The sequence below is a fragment of the Somniosus microcephalus genome, chromosome 10 (genome assembly GCF_052327205.1).
Source record: "Somniosus microcephalus isolate GS21.2 chromosome 10, FLI_Smic_1.0, whole genome shotgun sequence".
Lineage (NCBI taxonomy): Eukaryota > Metazoa > Chordata > Chondrichthyes > Squaliformes > Somniosidae > Somniosus > Somniosus microcephalus.
In genome coordinates, this window is record NC_140996.1 from 1,469,380 (window position 1) to 1,487,400 (window position 18,021).

At 44.1% G+C, this 18,021-nt stretch overlaps 1 protein-coding gene across 1 annotated transcript in view; it reads left to right on the plus strand.

The window, feature by feature from the left end:
* The window catches only part of LOC147111384 (uncharacterized), a 30,283-nt gene extending 17,576 nt beyond the window's left edge, over nucleotides 1-12,707 (plus strand). The window contains exons 5-7 of the mRNA XM_085999879.1: nucleotides 4,328-4,384; nucleotides 11,529-11,630; nucleotides 12,573-12,707. Coding sequence (XP_085856005.1) covers nucleotides 4,328-4,384; nucleotides 11,529-11,630; nucleotides 12,573-12,707 — 294 coding nt within the window. The remainder of the gene's footprint in view (nucleotides 1-4,327; nucleotides 4,385-11,528; nucleotides 11,631-12,572) is intronic.
* Nucleotides 12,708-18,021: the final 5,314 nt, after the last annotated feature.

Genomic DNA, 18,021 nt, shown 5'->3' on the forward strand with positions numbered 1-18,021 from the left:
GACTGATTTGTGACTTATACAGAACTATGCGAGGGAGCGGGGCAATGGGTTTAGTTTGGGATTGATACAGGTCTTTGCACGAGATTGGGGAAGTGGGATTATTTTGGGATTGATGCTGGGCTGCGAGAGAGTGGAGCAGTGGGATTAGTTTGTGATTGACTCAGGGCTATGAGTGGGGCGATCAGTGGGATTAGTTTTGAAATTGAAAAAGGACTATGGGAGAGAGAAGAACAATAGAATTAGTTTGAAATTGATACAGGACTATGGGACAGAGTGGAGCGTTGCAAGATGTTTGGGATTGACACAGGGCTATGGGTGGGAGCGGAGCAGTGGGATTAGTTTGTGATCGATACAGGGCTGTGAGGAGAGAATGGGGTAGTGGGTTTTATTTGGGATTGAAAGAAGGCTATGGGGTGAGAGCCATAGTGGGATTATTTGTGATTTATGCAGGGCTATGTGAGTGACCGGGGAACTGGGATAGGTTTGTGACTGATACAGGACTATGGGAGACAGCGGGGCTGTGGGAAATATTTGAGATTGATACAGGGCTATGGGGAAAGCGTTGGGCAGTGGGAATAATTTGGGGTTGATAAAAGGCTCTGGGGAAAATTGGGCAGTAGGTTTACTTCGTAATTTATATAGGACTATAGAAAAGTGTGGGGAATTGGAATTAGTTTGGGATTGATACAGGACTATGAGAGAGAGCGGGCAGTGGGTTTAGTTTGGGATTGATACAGGGCTCTGGGGAGAGCGGGGCAGTGGGTTTAGTTTGGGATTGATAGAGGACAATGGGGGAGGATGTTAGAGCGAGATTATTTTGGGATTGATTCAGGACTATGAGAGAGAGCGTGGCAGTGTGTTTACTTTGAAATTGATACCAGACTATGGGAGGGAGCGGGGCAGAGGAAAAACTTTGATTATGATGCAGGACTATGGGAGAGAACGTGGCAGTAGGTTTGGTTTGGGATTGATACAAGACTATGGGGGGAGTGGGGCAGTGTGATTAGTTTGGGATTGAAACAGAGCTATGGGAGAGAGCGGGTCAGTGGGTTTGCTTTGAAATTGATACAGGACTATCTGGGAGAGTGGGGCACTGGATTTAGTTTGGGATTGGTACAGGATTATGGGCGAGAGCGGGGCAGTGTGATTATTTTTGGATTGATGTAAGCCTATAGGAGAGGGCGGGGCAATTGGTTTAGTTTTGGATGATACAGATCTATGGGAGAGAGCGGGGAAGTGGGTTTACTTTGAAATTGATGCAGGGCTATGAGGGAGAGTGGGGCAATGGGATCAGTTTGGGATTGATACAGGATTATAGGAGAGTGCGGGAAGTGTGTTTACTTCGGGATTGATACAGGACTATGGGAGAGAGCGTGGCAGTAGGCTTAGTTTGGCATTGATACAGGACTATGGGAGAGAGCGTGGCAGTGGGATTAGTTTGGGATTGTTGCAGGACTATGGAAGGGAGCATGGCAGTAGGTTTGACTTGGGATTGATGCATGACTATCGGAGAGAGCGTGGTAGTGGTATAAGTTTGGAATTGATACAGGGCTACATGTGTGAGAGGAGCAGTGGAATTAGCTTGGGATTGATACAAGTCTATTTGAGTGAGAGGAGCTGAGGCTTTACTTTGGGATTAATACCGGGCTTTGTGAGTGAGAGGGGCAGAGGTTTTAGTTTGGGATTAAAACCGGGCTATGCGAGTGAGAGGAGCACAGGATTTAGTTTGGGATTAATACAGGGCTATGTGAGTGAGAGGAGCTGACGGTTTAATTTGGGATTAATACCGGGCTATGTGAGTGAGAGGAGCAGATGGTTTAGCTTGGGATTAATACCGGGCTATGTGAGTGAGAGGAGCAGATGGTTTAGTTTGGGATTAATACCGGGCTATGTGAGTGAGAGGAGCAGATGGTTTAGTTTGGGATTAATACCGGGCTATGCGAGTGAGAGGAGCAGATGATTTAGTTTGGGATTAATACCGGGCTATGTGAGTGAGAGGAGCAGAGGGTTTAGTTTGGGATTAATACAGGGCTATGTGAGTGAGAGGAGCAGAGGGTTTAGTTTGGGATTAATACCGGGCTATGTGAGTGAGAGGAGCAGAGGGTTTAGTTTGGGATTAATACCGGGCTATGTGAGTGAGAGGAGCAGAGGGTTTAGTTTGGGATTAATACAGGGCTATGTGAGTGAGAGGAGCAGAGGGTTTAGTTTGGGATTAATACCGGGCTATGTGAGTGAGAGGAGCAGAGGGTTTAGTTTGGGATTAATACAGGACTATGTGAGTGAGAGGAGCAGAGGTTTTAGTTTGGGATTAATACAGGGCTATGTGATTGAGAGGAGCAGAGTTTTTTTTGGGATTAATACAGGGCTATGTGATTGAGAGGAGCAGAGGTTTTTTGTGGAATTAATACCGGGCTATGTGAGTGAGAGGAGCAGAGGGTTTGTTTGTGATAAATACAGGGCTATGTGAGTGAGAGGAGCAGATGTTTAAGTTTGGGATTAATACAGGGCTATTTGATTGAGAGGAGCAGAGGGTTTAGTTTGGGATTAATACCGGGCTATGTGATTGAGAGGAGCACAGGTTTTTTTGGGATTAATACCGGGCTATGTGAGTGAGAGGAGCAGAGGGTTTAGTTTGTGATTAATAACGGGCTATGTGAGTGAAAGGAGCAGAGGGTTTAGTTTGTGATTAATACAGGGCTATGTGAGTGAGAGAAGCAGAGGTTTAAGTTTGGGATTAATACAGGGCTATGTGATTGAGAGGAGCACAGGTTTTTTTGGGGATTAATACCGGGCTATGTGAGTGAGAGGAGCAGAGGGTTTAGTTTGTGATTAATACAGGGCTATGTGAGTGAGAGGAGCAGAGGGTTTGTTTGGGATTAATATTGGGCTACGTGAGTGAGAGGAGCAGAGGGTTTAGTTTGGGATTAATACCGGGCTATGTGGGTGAGAGGAGCAGAGGGTTTAGTTTGGGATTACTACAGGGCTATATGAGCGAGAGGAGCAGAGGTTTTAGTTTGAGATTGGTATAGGATTATGGGAGAGAGCTAAGAGTGGGTTTAGTTTGGGATTGCTGCAGGACTGTGGGAGAGAGCAGTGCAGCGAGTTTATTTTGGGATTTTGATTCAGCACCATGGGAGAGAGTGGGGTAGTGTGTTTACTTTGAAATTGATTAAAAAAACTATGGGAGAGAGCGGGTCAGAGGAATAAGTTTGGGTATCATGAAGAACTATTGGAGAGAGCATGGCAGTAGGTTTCGTTTGGGATTGATACAGGACTATGTGGGGGATGGGGCAGTTGGCTATTTTGGGATTGATACAGAGCTATGAGAGAGCGGGGTGGTGGGTTTACTTTGAAATTGATATAGGGCTATGTGGGAGAGTGGGGTAGTGGATTTAGTTTGGGGTGGATACAAGATTATGGGAAAGATTGGGACGTGTGATTACTTTGGGATTGATACAGGACTATGGGAGAGATGGTGGCAGTAGGTATAGTTTGGGATTGATACAGTACAATGTGAGAGCGCGTGGAAGTGGGATTATTTTGTGATTGTTACAGGACTATTGGAGGGAGCGTGGCAGTAGTTTTGGTTTGAGATTGATACAGGACTATGGGAGAGAGCGGGTCAGTTGTATAAGTTTGGGATTGATACTGGGCTATATGTATGAGAGGATCAGTGGAATTAGCATGGGTTTGATACAAGTCTATGTGAGTGAGAGGAGCAGAGGGTTTACTTTGGAATCAATACAGCGCTATGTGAGTGAGAGGAGCAGAGGGTTTATCTTGGAATTGATACAGGGCTATGGGAGCAAGCTGGGCAGAGGATTTAATTTGGGATTGATACTAGGCTATGGTAGTGAGAGGAGTAGAGGTTTTAGTTTGGGTTGATACAGGGGCTATGGGAGTGCGACGTGCAGTGGGAATAAATTGGGATTGATACAAGGCTATTGGGACTGCGACACAATGGGATTATTTGTGATGGTTCTGGTAAAGAGCAGCCACAAGCACCAGAGGCCGAATGGTCTCCTTCTGTGCTACCCCCTCTGTAGTTCAGTGCTGAGCTAGATTGTACTGCTGAGGTGAACCATTGTGCTTTGCTCTCCATCCAGCGCCGGATGCAGGAGTGAGCGAGGCTGAAATTGGGAACTCTAAATGAGAAGATGTTTCCTTCCTCAGACGTGTCAAATCTGAACCTGAACAGCACAAAATATTGCAATATAAACCTTACACCTACATCAACTTATATAGTGTAAATCAGACCGCGTTATAATCGGTTACACAGGGTACCAACGCAAGGTTTTCTCAAATGTGTCGTTTTGCTTTGTTGCAGTTTTCTGTTGGAGGAATTATGCAGTTATTGTCTCTCAAGAAGACGGAAATATACAAGGTACAACGTATCCTTGATACTCGGCTGCTTAAAATGATTGTATTAGAAATGGCGCATATGGGATATTTATATCTCCTTTACTCATCATTTCACGATTATGTCATTTTTGATATTAGTGTTGAATGTGAGAAATATCCTTCTCCTGTTCTCTTCATCTCCAGCATACCTGGAAAGCTTCACCTTTGTGTCAATAGATCATGTGAGAGTTTCCCGCTCACCTTAGGATTGGGTGCAGGCTGGCCTGTCATACCGGGGAAGCTGCTCCGCTGGCTATCCCCATCCTGTGAGTCTCTGTCCAGTTCAATTGGTGCAATCTCACGATCAGCGCCGTCTGTCCTCGGGCAGGAACATAGGACTGGAAGATCAAGGTTACACACTAGGTTTACAGTTCAGCGACGACTCCCACTGATGCCCCGAGACAGGTATTTGTTACTTTAGCCTTCCGAATATTAGCACGTGTCATTCTGATAGCTTGCTCCTTTCAGATGGGTGTTTGACATCTTTTTTCATTTTGGGATGGAGGTCGCTGGCAACGCCAATATTAAGAGGTCATCCCTAGTTGCCCTGGATAAGGTGCTGGTGTGCCTTTTTGTTGATTCGCTTGTACTGGTTTTCATACACATCTAATGGTCTGAGATAGGTTTACATTGTATTTATGTGAACACGCAAATTATAGTAAACAATGTTTGTGAGCTGCAGGCGAAAATAGCCACAGGGGAATATGATATCGAGGCAATAACAGAGGCATGGCTCAAAAAAGGGCAGGATTGAATATTAAATATTCCTGTTTATTAGGTATTTAGGAAAGAGAGGAAAAGAAAAATAGGAGGTGGTGTGGAGGTATTGCTTTTGGAGAATGTTAATGTGCAGGAGAGCGAGGGTGTCCTGGAGGGCTCAAGGACAGAATCTATATGGCTAGAGTTAAGAAATAATAGAAGTGCCATTAAACTACCAGCTGTATTTTATAGACCACTAAATATTGGGGAAAGTATGGAGGAGCAAATTTAAAGATAAGTTACAAAGAGATGCAAGAAAAATAGCGTAGTGATATTGGGAGAGTTCAACTATCCTAATATAGACTGGTATAGTAATAGTGTAAATGGCAGAGAGGGAGAAGAATTACTGATATGTGTTCGGGAGAACTATCTTGATCAATATCTTTCCCGGCCAATAAGGATGGAGGCATTGCTGAATTTGGTTCCGGGGAATGAGTTGGGTCAAGTGGAGCAAGTGTCCATAGGGGAACATTTAAGCAAAAGTGATAATAGTATCATAAGGATTATATTAGCTATGGAAAAGGACAGGGAGCGTTCTAGAGTAAAAATACTTAATTGGAGGATGGCCAATTTCAGTGGGATGAGAACGGATCTGGCCTGGGTGAATTGCAGTCAAAGATTGGCAGGCAAAACTGTAATGGGCAATGGGCTGCCTTTCAAGTAGAAATAATTCAGGTACAGCCGAGCTACATTCTCACAAGGGGAAAAGGTAGGGCAAATAAAGACACAGCTCCCTGGATGACGGCAGTGATAGAGAGTATGATGAAGCAGAAAAAGAGTGCATATGACGGATGTCAGGTCAATAATACATCTGAGAATCAGTATAATATAGAAAGCTTCGAGGAGACTTGAAAAAAATAAAAGAGGCAAAGCGAGCTTATGAGAATAGAATGGCAGATAACATAAAAAGTATTCCAAAAGTCTTCTACAGGCATATACATAGTATATGTGTAGTGTAGTAAGAGGAGGGGTGCGGCCCATTAGTGACTGAAAAGGAGACCTATGCAGGGAGGCAGACGCCATGGCTGAGATGCTGAGTGAGTACTTTGCATCTGTCTTCAACAAGGAAAAATTTACTGCCATAGCCACAGTGAAGGAGTAAGTAGAGGAGATAACGGATGGGAAAAAAATTGATAAGGAGGAAGTACTAGAAAGGCTGTCTATACCTAAAGTAGATAAGTCAACAGGAGATGGGATGCATGCTTTGAAACTGAGGTAGTGAAAGAAGAAGTCACAGTGGTACTGGCCAACATCTTACAATTCTCCATAGAATCGGGGCTGGTGCCAGAGGAATGGGGAATTCAAATGTTGAACCCTTGTTCAAAGAGGGTGTAAAGATAAACCCAACAACTACAGGCTAGTCAGTTTAAACTGGGTAATGGGAAAGCTCTTTGATATAGTAATCAGCGACAACATTCACAGCCACTTGGACAAGTGTGGATTAATTAAGGAAAACCAGCACAAATTTGTCAACGGCAAATCTTGTTTAACCAACTTGATCGAGTTTTTTGATGAGGTAACAGAGAGGGTTCATGAGGGCAATGTGGTTGACGTGGCGTACATGGATTTCCAAAAGGAGTTCGACAATGTGCCATGTAATAGGCTTGAAAGCAAAGGTGAAGCCCTTGGAGTAAGTAGGACAGTAGCAGCATGGAGACGAAATTGGCTAAGTAACAGGAAACAGAGATTATTGGTGAACGGTTGTTTATTCTCAGTGGAGGATGATATACAGTGGTGTTCCCCAGGGGTAGGTTCTCGAACCAGTGCTTTGCTTGATATACATTAATGACTTGGATGTGGGTGTAGAGGGTACAATTTCAAAATTTGCACGTGAAACAAAACGTGAAGTATAATGAAAAGTGAGGATAGTGATAGACCTCAAGAGGACATAGACAGGCTGGTGGAATGGGCAGACACGTGGCAGATGAAATTTAAAGCAGAAAAGTGCGAAATGAGACATTTTGGCAGAAAGAATGAGGAGAGGAAATATAAAGTAAAGGGTAAAATCCTAAAAGGGGTGCATGAACAGCGAGACCTGGCGGTATATGTGAACCAATCACTGAAGGTGGCAGGGCAGGTTGAGAAAGCAGTTTAAAAAAGTATACAGTATCATGGGCTTCATTAGTATAGGCATAGAGTACAAAAGCAAGGAAGTCATGATGAAGATTTATAAAATGCTAGTTCGGCCTCAACTGGAGTATTGTGTGCACTGCTGTGCACTGCACTTTAGGAATGATGTGAGGTCTTTAGAGAGGCTGGAGAAAAGATTTACAAGTATGATTCAAGGGATGAGGGGTTTTAGTTGTATGAATAGACTGGAGAAGCTGGGGTTGTTCTGCTTAGGCTAGAGAAGATTGAAAGGGGATTTGATAGAGTTGTTCAAAATCATGAAGGACCTGGACAGAGTAGATAGAGAGAAACTGTTTCCAATGACAGAAGTGTGGAGACCAGGTGACACAGATTTAAGGTGATTGGCAAAACAACCAGAGACGACATAAGAAAAACTTTTTTATGCAGCAAATGGTTAGGATCTGGATTGCCCTGTCTGAAAGGGTTGTGGAGGCCGACTCAGTCACGGCTTTCAAAAAGGGAGTTGTATAAGTAACTGAAAGAAAAAAAAGTGCTGGTCTACTTGGAAAGGGCAGGGGGTCTGAACTAGGTGAAGTGCTCTTGCAGAGAACCAGCACGGGCTCGACGGGCCGAATGGCCTTCTTCCGTGCTGTAACCATTCTATGATTCTATGACGCAACTGAATGTTTGACACAAAGAAAAGTTTCCGACCACATATCCGCTCCATCACCAAGACAATTTACTTCCCCCTCTGTAATATCGCCTGACTTTGTCCCGGCCTCTGCTCATCTGCTGCTGGGAACTCATCCATGCCTTTGTTACCTCTAGTCTCGAATATTCCAATGCTTTCCTGGCTGGCCTACAATCTTCCACGCTCCATAAACTGGAGCTCATCCAAGACTCGGCTCCCTGTGTCCCGACTCGTACAAGTCCCGTCCACCAACCTGCCATGTGCTCGCTGACCTACATTCTCTGCCAGTCTGGCAATGCCTCAATTTTAAAATACTCATCCTTGTTTTGAACTCCCTCCATGGCTGCACCCCTCCTTATCTCTGTAATCTCCTCCAGTTCTACCACCCTCCATGATTCTAGCACTCCTCTAATTCTGGCCTCTTGTGCATCCACGATTTTAAACGCTCCACCATTCGCGGCCGTGCTTTCGGCTGCCCAGGGCCTATTTGTGGAATATCCGCCCTAATCCCCTCTTCCTGCCTCTCTACATTTCTTTTCGCCTCTAAGAAGCTCTTTAAAACCTACCTCTGATCAAGATTTTGATTATCTGCCCTAAAAGCTCCTTACTTGAGTTTGGTTTGACGTCAATTTATTCAGTACCTTTTTTGTAAAGCGCCTTAGGACCTTTTACTGCATTAAAGGCGCTATATCATTGCACGTTTTTCCTGCTGTTGGTGTGGAACTAACGTCGCATTTAGGCCATCTGGCTATGGAAGAAGGTTTTTTTGCCGAAAGGGTCAGAAGTGAACCAGTGATTATTTTTCCAGATTTGTAAAACTAATTTCAAAATCTCAAAGTACCACATTTGGATTTGAGCTCGCGTTCTCTGGATTAGTAATCCAGGGCTCTGGATTACTAGGTCTGGAACTCATTTGTTGAATTTATTCTTTGAACAACTCAGAAAGGAATCTCATGAGTCTCGAAGGATTCTTGCTGATCTGTTCGAGGTTTTTGAAATGTGAAAATGATTTGTTACGGTAGATACGGAGAAGCTATTTCGCCCTAGCTGGGGGAATGAAAAAGGAGGAAACGAATCTTAAAGTAAGAGCTACGACGTTCAGAGGGTGATGTCAGGAATCACTATTTCACACAAAGTGTAGTGGAAATCAAGTTATCACTCCCAAATGCTGTGGATGCTGGTGGTCAATTGGAGCTTTCAAGCCTGAGATCGATAGATTTTTGTTGGGTAAGGATATGGAGCTAAGGGGGGAAATTGGACTTGAGGTAGAGATCAGTCACGACCTGAATTCATGACACAACAGTCTAGAGGGACTTTATGGCCTCCACCTGCTGCAAAGCTTTTGCTTTCGGAATCTAGATACTGAAATCTCGTACATATCTTTAAAAGGTTTGTTCTCACATTCTGAGAATCATTTCTGGCGTTGATCCTTTCCCTCTCACCAGTTCGTGTGCCACACACAAAATCTATATGGGGATAAAATGTACCAATTCAGGTCAGCACATGAACACTCTAATCTTGTCTCTCGCTCTTCAAAAGACTCATTGGGCTGTGAAGTGCTTGGTGTGGTAGCTGATTATTATAAAAGATAAATGAAAGATAGTTACTCACAAACATTATTTTCTTATGATCGTTGTGTTAATCGATGTGATAGATAGTGCTGGGAATTGGAAAACTTGGAATTTTTGAGATCCATGTTCTGAATGCTAGCAACAACAGTCAGATACACTACAACTGGATACAAGTGAAGCCTGCCTCTTAATCTGTCACCACAATGTGTCTCATTACCAACTTCAGTGTGTCGTTTGATCAATGAGTTACCCCATCGCACTACTGCAGCTGACAGGAAATGGAATCGTACAGCACAGAAGGAGGTTAATCGACCTATCGGGCCTCTGCTGGCTCTTTGAACGATCTATCCATTAGTCCCATTATCTTAGTCCTTTCCCATAGCCCTGGTAAGCTTTCCCCTCCAACTATTTAGCCCATTCACTTGCGAACGTTATTATTCAATCTACTTCTACTACACTTTCAGGCAGAGCTTTCCAGATCATAACAACTCGTGACATATAACCTGTCTCCTCCTGTCACTTCTGGTTCTTTTGTCACTTATCTTGTATCTGTGTCCTCTGGTTACCAATCCTCCTGCAACTGGAATTAGTTTTTTCCCGATCGACACCAACAGAACACCTCATAAATGTTAACACATATATTAAATCTCCCCTTAAACTTCTCTGCTCTAAAGAGAATAATCCCAGCTTCTCTAGTCTCTCCACATAACTGAAGTCTCTCATCCCTGGCATCATTCTGGTAAGGCTCCTCTGTACCCTCTCTAAGGCCTTGACATCTTTCCTAAAGTGTGGTGCCCAGAATTGAATTCATTACTCCAGTAGATACATTAGAATTAGCTTAGAATCAAAGACACCAATTGGGGGTGGGGCGATGGGGGCGTCGCAGTTAATAATGAGGAGGTATGTGAGACACTACAATAAAACATTAATAAACTTGCATAATGGAAAAATGAATTTCAATATAGTTAAGTGTGAGGTGGTATATTTTGATCGGAAGAAAAATGAAGTCACACTCTCCTTGCATAATAAGAGCCTATTAGGGATAAAGACAAGTCGTAAAAGGATATGGCATACCGACAGACAACTCACTAAATTAACGACGCAGGTTAACACGTCCTTCAAATTCAGACAATTCGTGGCCTTCACTTCTAGATTTGAAAAGCAGAGAAGTCATTTACAATTATTGAACTTTGGTTAGAACTCACGTTGAGTACTTTCCATAGTTCTGGTCAACATATTTTTAAAAAGGATATAAAGGCATCGAGAATGCGCAAAAAAGATTTAAAAGAATGATACTAGAACTCAAATGTTATAATTTTCAGGATAGACTGAACAAGCTGAGGCTCTTTTCTTTAGAAAAGAAAAGTTTGAGTGTTGCCTAACAGAGGTCTTTAAAGTTATGAAGGGTTTTGATAGGGTAGATATGGAGAAAATATTTTCACTTGTGGGGGAGACCAAAACCAGGGGCCATAAATATAGAAATATTACTAATCATTCAGTAGGGAATTTAGCATAAACTTTTTAACTCAGAGAGTAGTTGGAATGTAAAAATCAATACCACATGTATTGTTTGAGGCGACTAACAAATGTATTTATTGGGAAGCTAGATAAGCACGTCAGAGAGAGATTGAAGGATATGCTGATTGTCTTAGATGAAGAGGGATGGAAGGAGGCGTGTTTAGTGCATAAACATCAGCATTGGTCAGTTATTCCTAATGGACTGTTTCTCTGCTGCACATTCCATGTAATTTGATTTAAAGAAACAGGAGTAGGCTTTTCAAACCCTCCAGTCTGTTCCATCATTCGGTTAGATCATGGCTGATATGTACCTTAACACAATCACTTGCTATCACTACGGGCTGAATTTGACCTCAAGTGTCAGAGATAAATGTTTCGATATCATACCTCCTGGGTCACCTCTGTAGAGATTTTCTCACATCTAGATGTTACTGTTTGGTAATGTAAGGTACTGATGGCCGTTGCACTGAGAGTTAATTGTAGAAACACTAACCAGTGATTAAACATCTCGTTTTCAGTTGATTCTTGTACTTGGCTCGAACATAATAGGCTTCGTATTGGCTCTACTTTCATTGGGATTATCAGCCTGGAATGGACTTGACCAACCAGAGGACTGTACGGTGAGAAAATTCTGTTTCCCCATTGAATGAATTTACCCAAAGTGGAAATTGTGAATCAATTGGAAATAATTTAAATCATTTGGCTGAGTCACTTCTTTAGATATTGCAGATTGATATTTTCCTCGTCTTTATTTGTGGCAATTTTTTGGCTTCCCATACACCGATGCATTGAATTGAAAATTCTCATGCTCACGCTCAAATCCCTCCATGGCCTCGCCTCTCCCTATTTCTCTAACCTCCTCCAGCCCTACAACCATCATGAGATCCCAGCTCTTCGAACTTTGGCACTTGTCCATCACCGACTCTTATCCAACCATTGGCTGCCGTGCCTTCAGCCGCCCGCCCACCCCACACAAACCTCTCCGCCTCTCCATCGTTCCTCACCTCGTTGACCAAGCTTTTGGTGACCTGTTCTAATATCTCCTTGTGTGGCTCGGTGCACATGTTTGTCTTATATGCGTGTCTCTGAATGACCTTGGGATATTTGAATATGTGAAAAGCGTTATGTAAATGCAAGTTGTTGTTTTTGTGCGATAATGTTCAATGGGTCTTAGCGAATCGGAAGCCGGCTTTACATCTCTCCCGATTTTGATTTCTATTGAAGTCATGGAGAGATGTAAATCATTTGGGTGACTCGCTATCATCCGTTTTATACCATCGCAAAATCTCAACATTTAACCCATTGGGAATGAACAATGCAGACTGGTGAAAAGGACCAGTGCACAGGGAAATGATGGGAAAGTGATGCCCAATGGCTGAGGAATGCGCTACCTAAAAAGCCCCGCCCACGTTTGTATCCCAATGAAGGCACCAATTCTGCCCTGTCTCTCAGTGGTGATGTTCATCAAGTTCATTTTAAACAAGCTGTTGTCTGCGGGAGCCATGTGCCTCCCAGTGGAATATATTCAGCTCATTCAGAGGCCTGTGTCTCATCCCTTACAGGATTACTTGGTCACCTTCCATTGGCTGATACTCTTGTTCGTTGTCATGCAATTGTTTCTTTCTATCTGGAACATCGGTGTCATCAGCTTTTGGTTGAACAAGGAAAACAAAGCTAGACGTTCTGTGCATCCGTGAATCACTAATGGTGATTGGGAAAAGAAGGCTGCAGTGAAAGTGTTTCAAGCTTGTACCATTTCTGACGACAGGTCATCGAGCTGAAAGGTTATCTTTTTTAGTGTCTCCGCAGAGGCTAACTGACCTGCTGAGTATTTCCCAGATGTTTCTGTTTGTATTTCAGATTTGCAGCACTGATTAGAAGATGACATTCAACTGCGCTGATATCTCAGAGTTAAAACCTGCTCCCATGAGCCATGCATATCTGCTGTCAGTTCTTTTAATGAAAACAGGGTGTCTCACTTTTGTGCTTTAACAGCCCCAGTCTAGCCAATTATCCATTTAATCCAGATATCCATGCACGATTATTCCAATGCCCTTCTGGCTGGCTTCCTATTGCCAACCTATGTACAATTCAGCTCATCCAAACCTCTCTTACCCGTGTCCTAACTCACACCAAGTCCCGGTTTACCATCTGCCCTGTGCTCGCTGACCTATATTGGTGCCTGGCCCGGCAACACATCGATTTTGAAATTCCAATTCTTGTTTTCAAATCCATCCGTGGCCTCGCCCCTCCATAGCTCTGTAATCTCCTCCAGCCCCACAAGCCCTGAGATATCTGCACTTCATCATGTCTGGCCTTTTGTGTATTCCCGATTTAATCGCTCCACCATTGGTGGCCATGTCTTCAGCTGCAAAGGCTCTAAAATTTGGAATTCCCACCCTAAACCTGCGTCTCTCTACCTATCTCTCCTCCTTTAAGACGCTCCTTAAAACCTACTTATTTGACCAATCATTTGATCACCTCTTCTAGTATCTCCTTACGTGTCTCGATGTCAAAACATTGTTTGATAACGCTCCTGTGACGCACTTTGGGATGTTGTACTCCGTTAAATGAGCCATATAAATGCAATTTTTATTGATGTTGTTGAGGTTCACGCACTTAATTTGCGATCAATGACAATTTACCTGATCTTCATTGTATTGATACCCGTGCAACGCTACATTAGCAGTTGCTTAAGTGTGTATGTGCAGTGGCAGGAGGATCAATAACCAGAAACAGGAACTTAAGATAATTTGCAAAACATCCAGAGAGGAGAATTGTCTTTAGGCAGCTAGTTATTAGAATCCGGAATGCTCTGCCCGAAAGGGTGGTGGAAGCAGATTCAAAGTTAACACTTTTTGAATCTGATTCAGCACATGGAATGGTACAGCCCCGAAGGAGGCCTTTCTGACCATTGTTCCTATGCCGCCTCTTTGAAAGAGCTCAGAATTAGTCCCATTCTCCTGGTCTTTCCCCAGGGCCTGGCAAATTTTCTTCTTTAATTAGTGATCCAATTCCTTTTTAACGTTAATATTGAATATGATTCCAACATCCTTTCAGGCAATGCATTCCCGATCATAAAAACTCGCTGCTTAAAATATTCTGGTCGTCACCCCTCTGGTTCTTTTCCTAATCACCCTGTCCTCTGGTTACTGACCCTCCTGCCACTGGAAACACTTTCCCCTTGTTTACAGTAGCAAAATCCCTTATAAAATTGAACACCTCAGTTAAATCTCCATTTAACCATCACTGCTCTGAGGCGCAGATGCAATACATAATGCAAATGATTGCTTTCCAGAACAGTTGTTCCCGAAAGTGTTTGTTGCTCTGATTTATTACAGCATTAAATTTACTAACAAACTTTCCTAAGCCTGTTGTAATTTCTTTTTTTTCAAACCAGGGTCTCTACCTCGTGCACTTTAACATTCCCTGCCTACCCAATTATCCCTTTAATTGCTCGCTCATTTCTTCATCGTGTTCCACACTGAATCTCGGTCAATTAGTTTAAATCTCTTCCCGAATTGCGCTTAGTAAATCATGTACCATTTCTCTTAGCATTACATGATGACAAGCTACACACCTTCTATTGCATAAGTCGGAAGGCAAGTATACAGAACGAAATTTGAACATAGTAGGAAAGATGACCGGGCACAATGCGTGAGTACGGACGGGATACTCGTGCGTGTGCCCGGAGGAATTGCCGGTTTTCAGCATGCACAGCGCATGCGCTGAAAACCAGCATTTCCTGTCCTCTGACCCAAGGGTTTAAGAGGCAGAATCGCGCGACTGCACAGGCAGCGCGTGCGCAGTGAAATTCCTTTTTTTTCAGAGTTGCACGTGTGTAAAGGCCTCCGGTCTTTACACATTGAAAAACCACACGTAAGTACTTAGTTTTTCAGGTCAGTGGGCTTTTAGTTTTTAGTACAATTGAGAATTTTTTTTTCCACAGGTTTGTTATTTCTAAAGTATTTACAGTAAGGCAAGTTTAGTTTTAGCCCCGATTTTTAAAAAGAATTTTTTTTTCAAATTTTAAAATTATTGTTTAAAATAGTTTTTCAGAGTTCTTTATTGTTCATTTAAGTAGTGCAATGTTTTTGCTAATTTTCTTTCAGGTTTAAGTAGTGTTTTCGGGCCAGGAGTTTTCATGAGTTTGACAGCTCTTTCTGTCAAACTCATGAATGATTTTCCCCTCCCCTGATTGGGTGCACAGTGCTCACCTGATTCCAGCCAGCACATTGCACTAACTACGCCACTGGATCAGGTTAGCACAGTGCGCCGACAGCTGAACCGGGCCTGTGACAGGAAATGCAAGCAGGCCCGGGCTTCAGATGACGGCGCGTAGGGTGAGTGCAGATCGGGGGCTTGCATGTGCGGCAAGCCCCCGATCTAATTTCAGGGCCAATATGGTAAAGGTGCTTCCTCAGTGTTGATAGGTAGGGATTTCTAGGATTTCGACCCAGTGATGATGAAGTAACGGTGATATACATTCCAGTCAGGATGATGTGTGACTTGAATTGAAAGCTGGGTATTCCCACACGTCTGCTGTCCTTGTCCTACTCGGTGATAGTGATTGCTGGCACTGAATCTGTTTTTCTCTTCAGCACCCAGCTCGCAGTTTTGTTTGAGTCGATGTCTGTCACTAGCGCTACAATCCACCTCAAGAAAATTTATAATATAACTCCTGTTAGAGAGGTAAAAGTTACACAGCGGCGAGTAGGAATAGCTTCGCTCTCGTGTAATGGACAAGCCACACACTTCAGGTCAAGGTAGTCAGGGTACATCTGCACCACCACTCCGGAAAAGCAAGTTCACCTGTAATAACGATCAGAAATTCCATTGTGGCTCCTCTGGAGAACCCGGAATAGGTCAATCTGCATAGCAGCATTTATCAATATTCATCGTACATATTACATAGAATTATATTCAATTTACAGCGTAGAAACAAACATTCAGCACAACCGGTCTATGCCGGTGATTTGTTCCAAACTACCCTCCTCCCTTCCTTTTTTATCTAATCCTATCAGCAGATTCCCTTCTATTCCGTTCTCTCTCATCTACTTATGTAGCTTCCCCTTAAATGCTATTCGCCACAAATACTCCTTGCAATAGCGAGTTACACCTTTTCACGATTCTCTGGTAAATGAAGTTTCTGGTGAATTCCCCATTGGATTTCTTGGTGACCATCTTGTAATTATTGTCCCTAGTTTCAGTCAAATTAAGTCTTCACTCTAAAATAAAAACAAATACAGCAACTCAGCAAATGGGAGTAATGATTTAATTGCAACTCGGCTGTGAAAATTCTCTGGGTGGGGAGGGTGGAAATTCTCAATTTCAGATTCCCTGAATGCAAATTTGGACAAAAATATCTGACAAAACACCCGACATCATCTGATGATCTCCTGACTGCTTGGCCCGGTGGCTAGAACACATCATGTCTGTCCTTGCAGGTTATTACTTCATTAGTGACTGTTTAACTGTGATAATTTCGTCCTAAATGTGACCTCTTCCAGCATTTTCATATGTGTGAGTTTCAATAATATTGAGAAATGTTTAATTACATTTCTCCGACAGTTAGTGTCTTTCCACCTGGTTACTTCTGTCTGCAGGGGCCAGTTCTGAGGGGGCGCTGCACTATCAGAGGTGCAGTACTGAGGGAGTGCTGCACCATCGGAGTTTCAGTATTGAGAGAGCGCTGCACTGTCGCAGGGACAGTATTGAGGGAGCGTTGCACTGTCGGAGGGCAATACTGAGGGAGTGCTGCAGTATCGGTGAGACAGTACTGAGGGAGCGCTGCATTGTCGGAGAAGCAGTACTGAGGGAGAGCTGCACTGTCAGAGAGGCAATACTGAGGGAGAGCTGCAAATTTCAGAGAGTCAGCACTGAAGGAGCGCTACACTGTCAGAGGAGGTAATACAGGAGAAGCGCTGCATTGTCGGTGGGAGATTACAGAAGGAGCATTGCACTGTTGGAGGGGCATGAATGAGGGAGCGCTGCACTGTCCGAGAGAGCACTGAAGGAGCGCTGCACTGTCAGAAAGGCAGTTCTGAGGGAGTGCTGCACTGTCGGAGGGGTAGTACTGATGGAACACTGCACTTTTGGTGGGACTGCACTATGGGAGCGCTGCAATGTCGGAGGTGCAGTACTGAGGGAGCACTACCCTATCGGAGGGGCAGTACTGAGGGAGGACTGCACTGTCGGAGTGGCAGTGCTGATGAACGCTGCACTGTCGGAGGATCAATATAGATGGAGCACTGCACTGCCGAAGGGTCAGTAATGAGGGAGTGCTGCATTGTGGAGGGATAGTACTGAGGGTGTGCTGCACTGCCGGAGGGGCAGTATTGAGGGAGTGCTGCACTATCGGCGGGACATTATTGAGGAAGTGCTGCACTGTTGGAGGGACAGTACTGCGGGAGCACTGCATGATCGGTGGGGCAGTACTGAGGCACGGCTGATATTTTGGAGGGTCAGTACGGAGGGAGGACTGCACCTTCGGAGGGGCAGTGCTGATGAATGCTGCACTGTTGGAGGTTCAGGATGGAAGGAGCGCTGTACTAACAGATCATAATTACTGAGGGCATGCTGCATTGTGGAGGGTCAGTATTGTGGGTGCGCTGCACTGTCGAAGGGACAGTAATGAGGGAGCGCTGCGCTGTCGGAGGGGCATTACTTAGGGAGCGCTACACTGTTGGAGAGCCAGTACTGAGGGAGCACTGCACTGTCAGAGAGTTAGTACTGGGGGAGCGCTGCGCTGTTGGAGGGACTGTACGATGGGAGCGCTGCACTTTAAGAGAGGCAGTACTGTGGGAGCGCAAGACTGTCAGAGCGGCAGTAATGAGGAAATCATACACAGTCGGAGGGGCACTACTGAGGGACAGCTGCACTGTTTGAGGGAAGTTACAGAAGGAGCACTGTACTGTCAGAGGGACAGTTCTGAAGGAATGGTGCGCTGTCGGAGGGACAGTGCTGAGGAAGTGCTGCACTGTCAGAGGGGTAGTACTGAGGGAGCGCTGC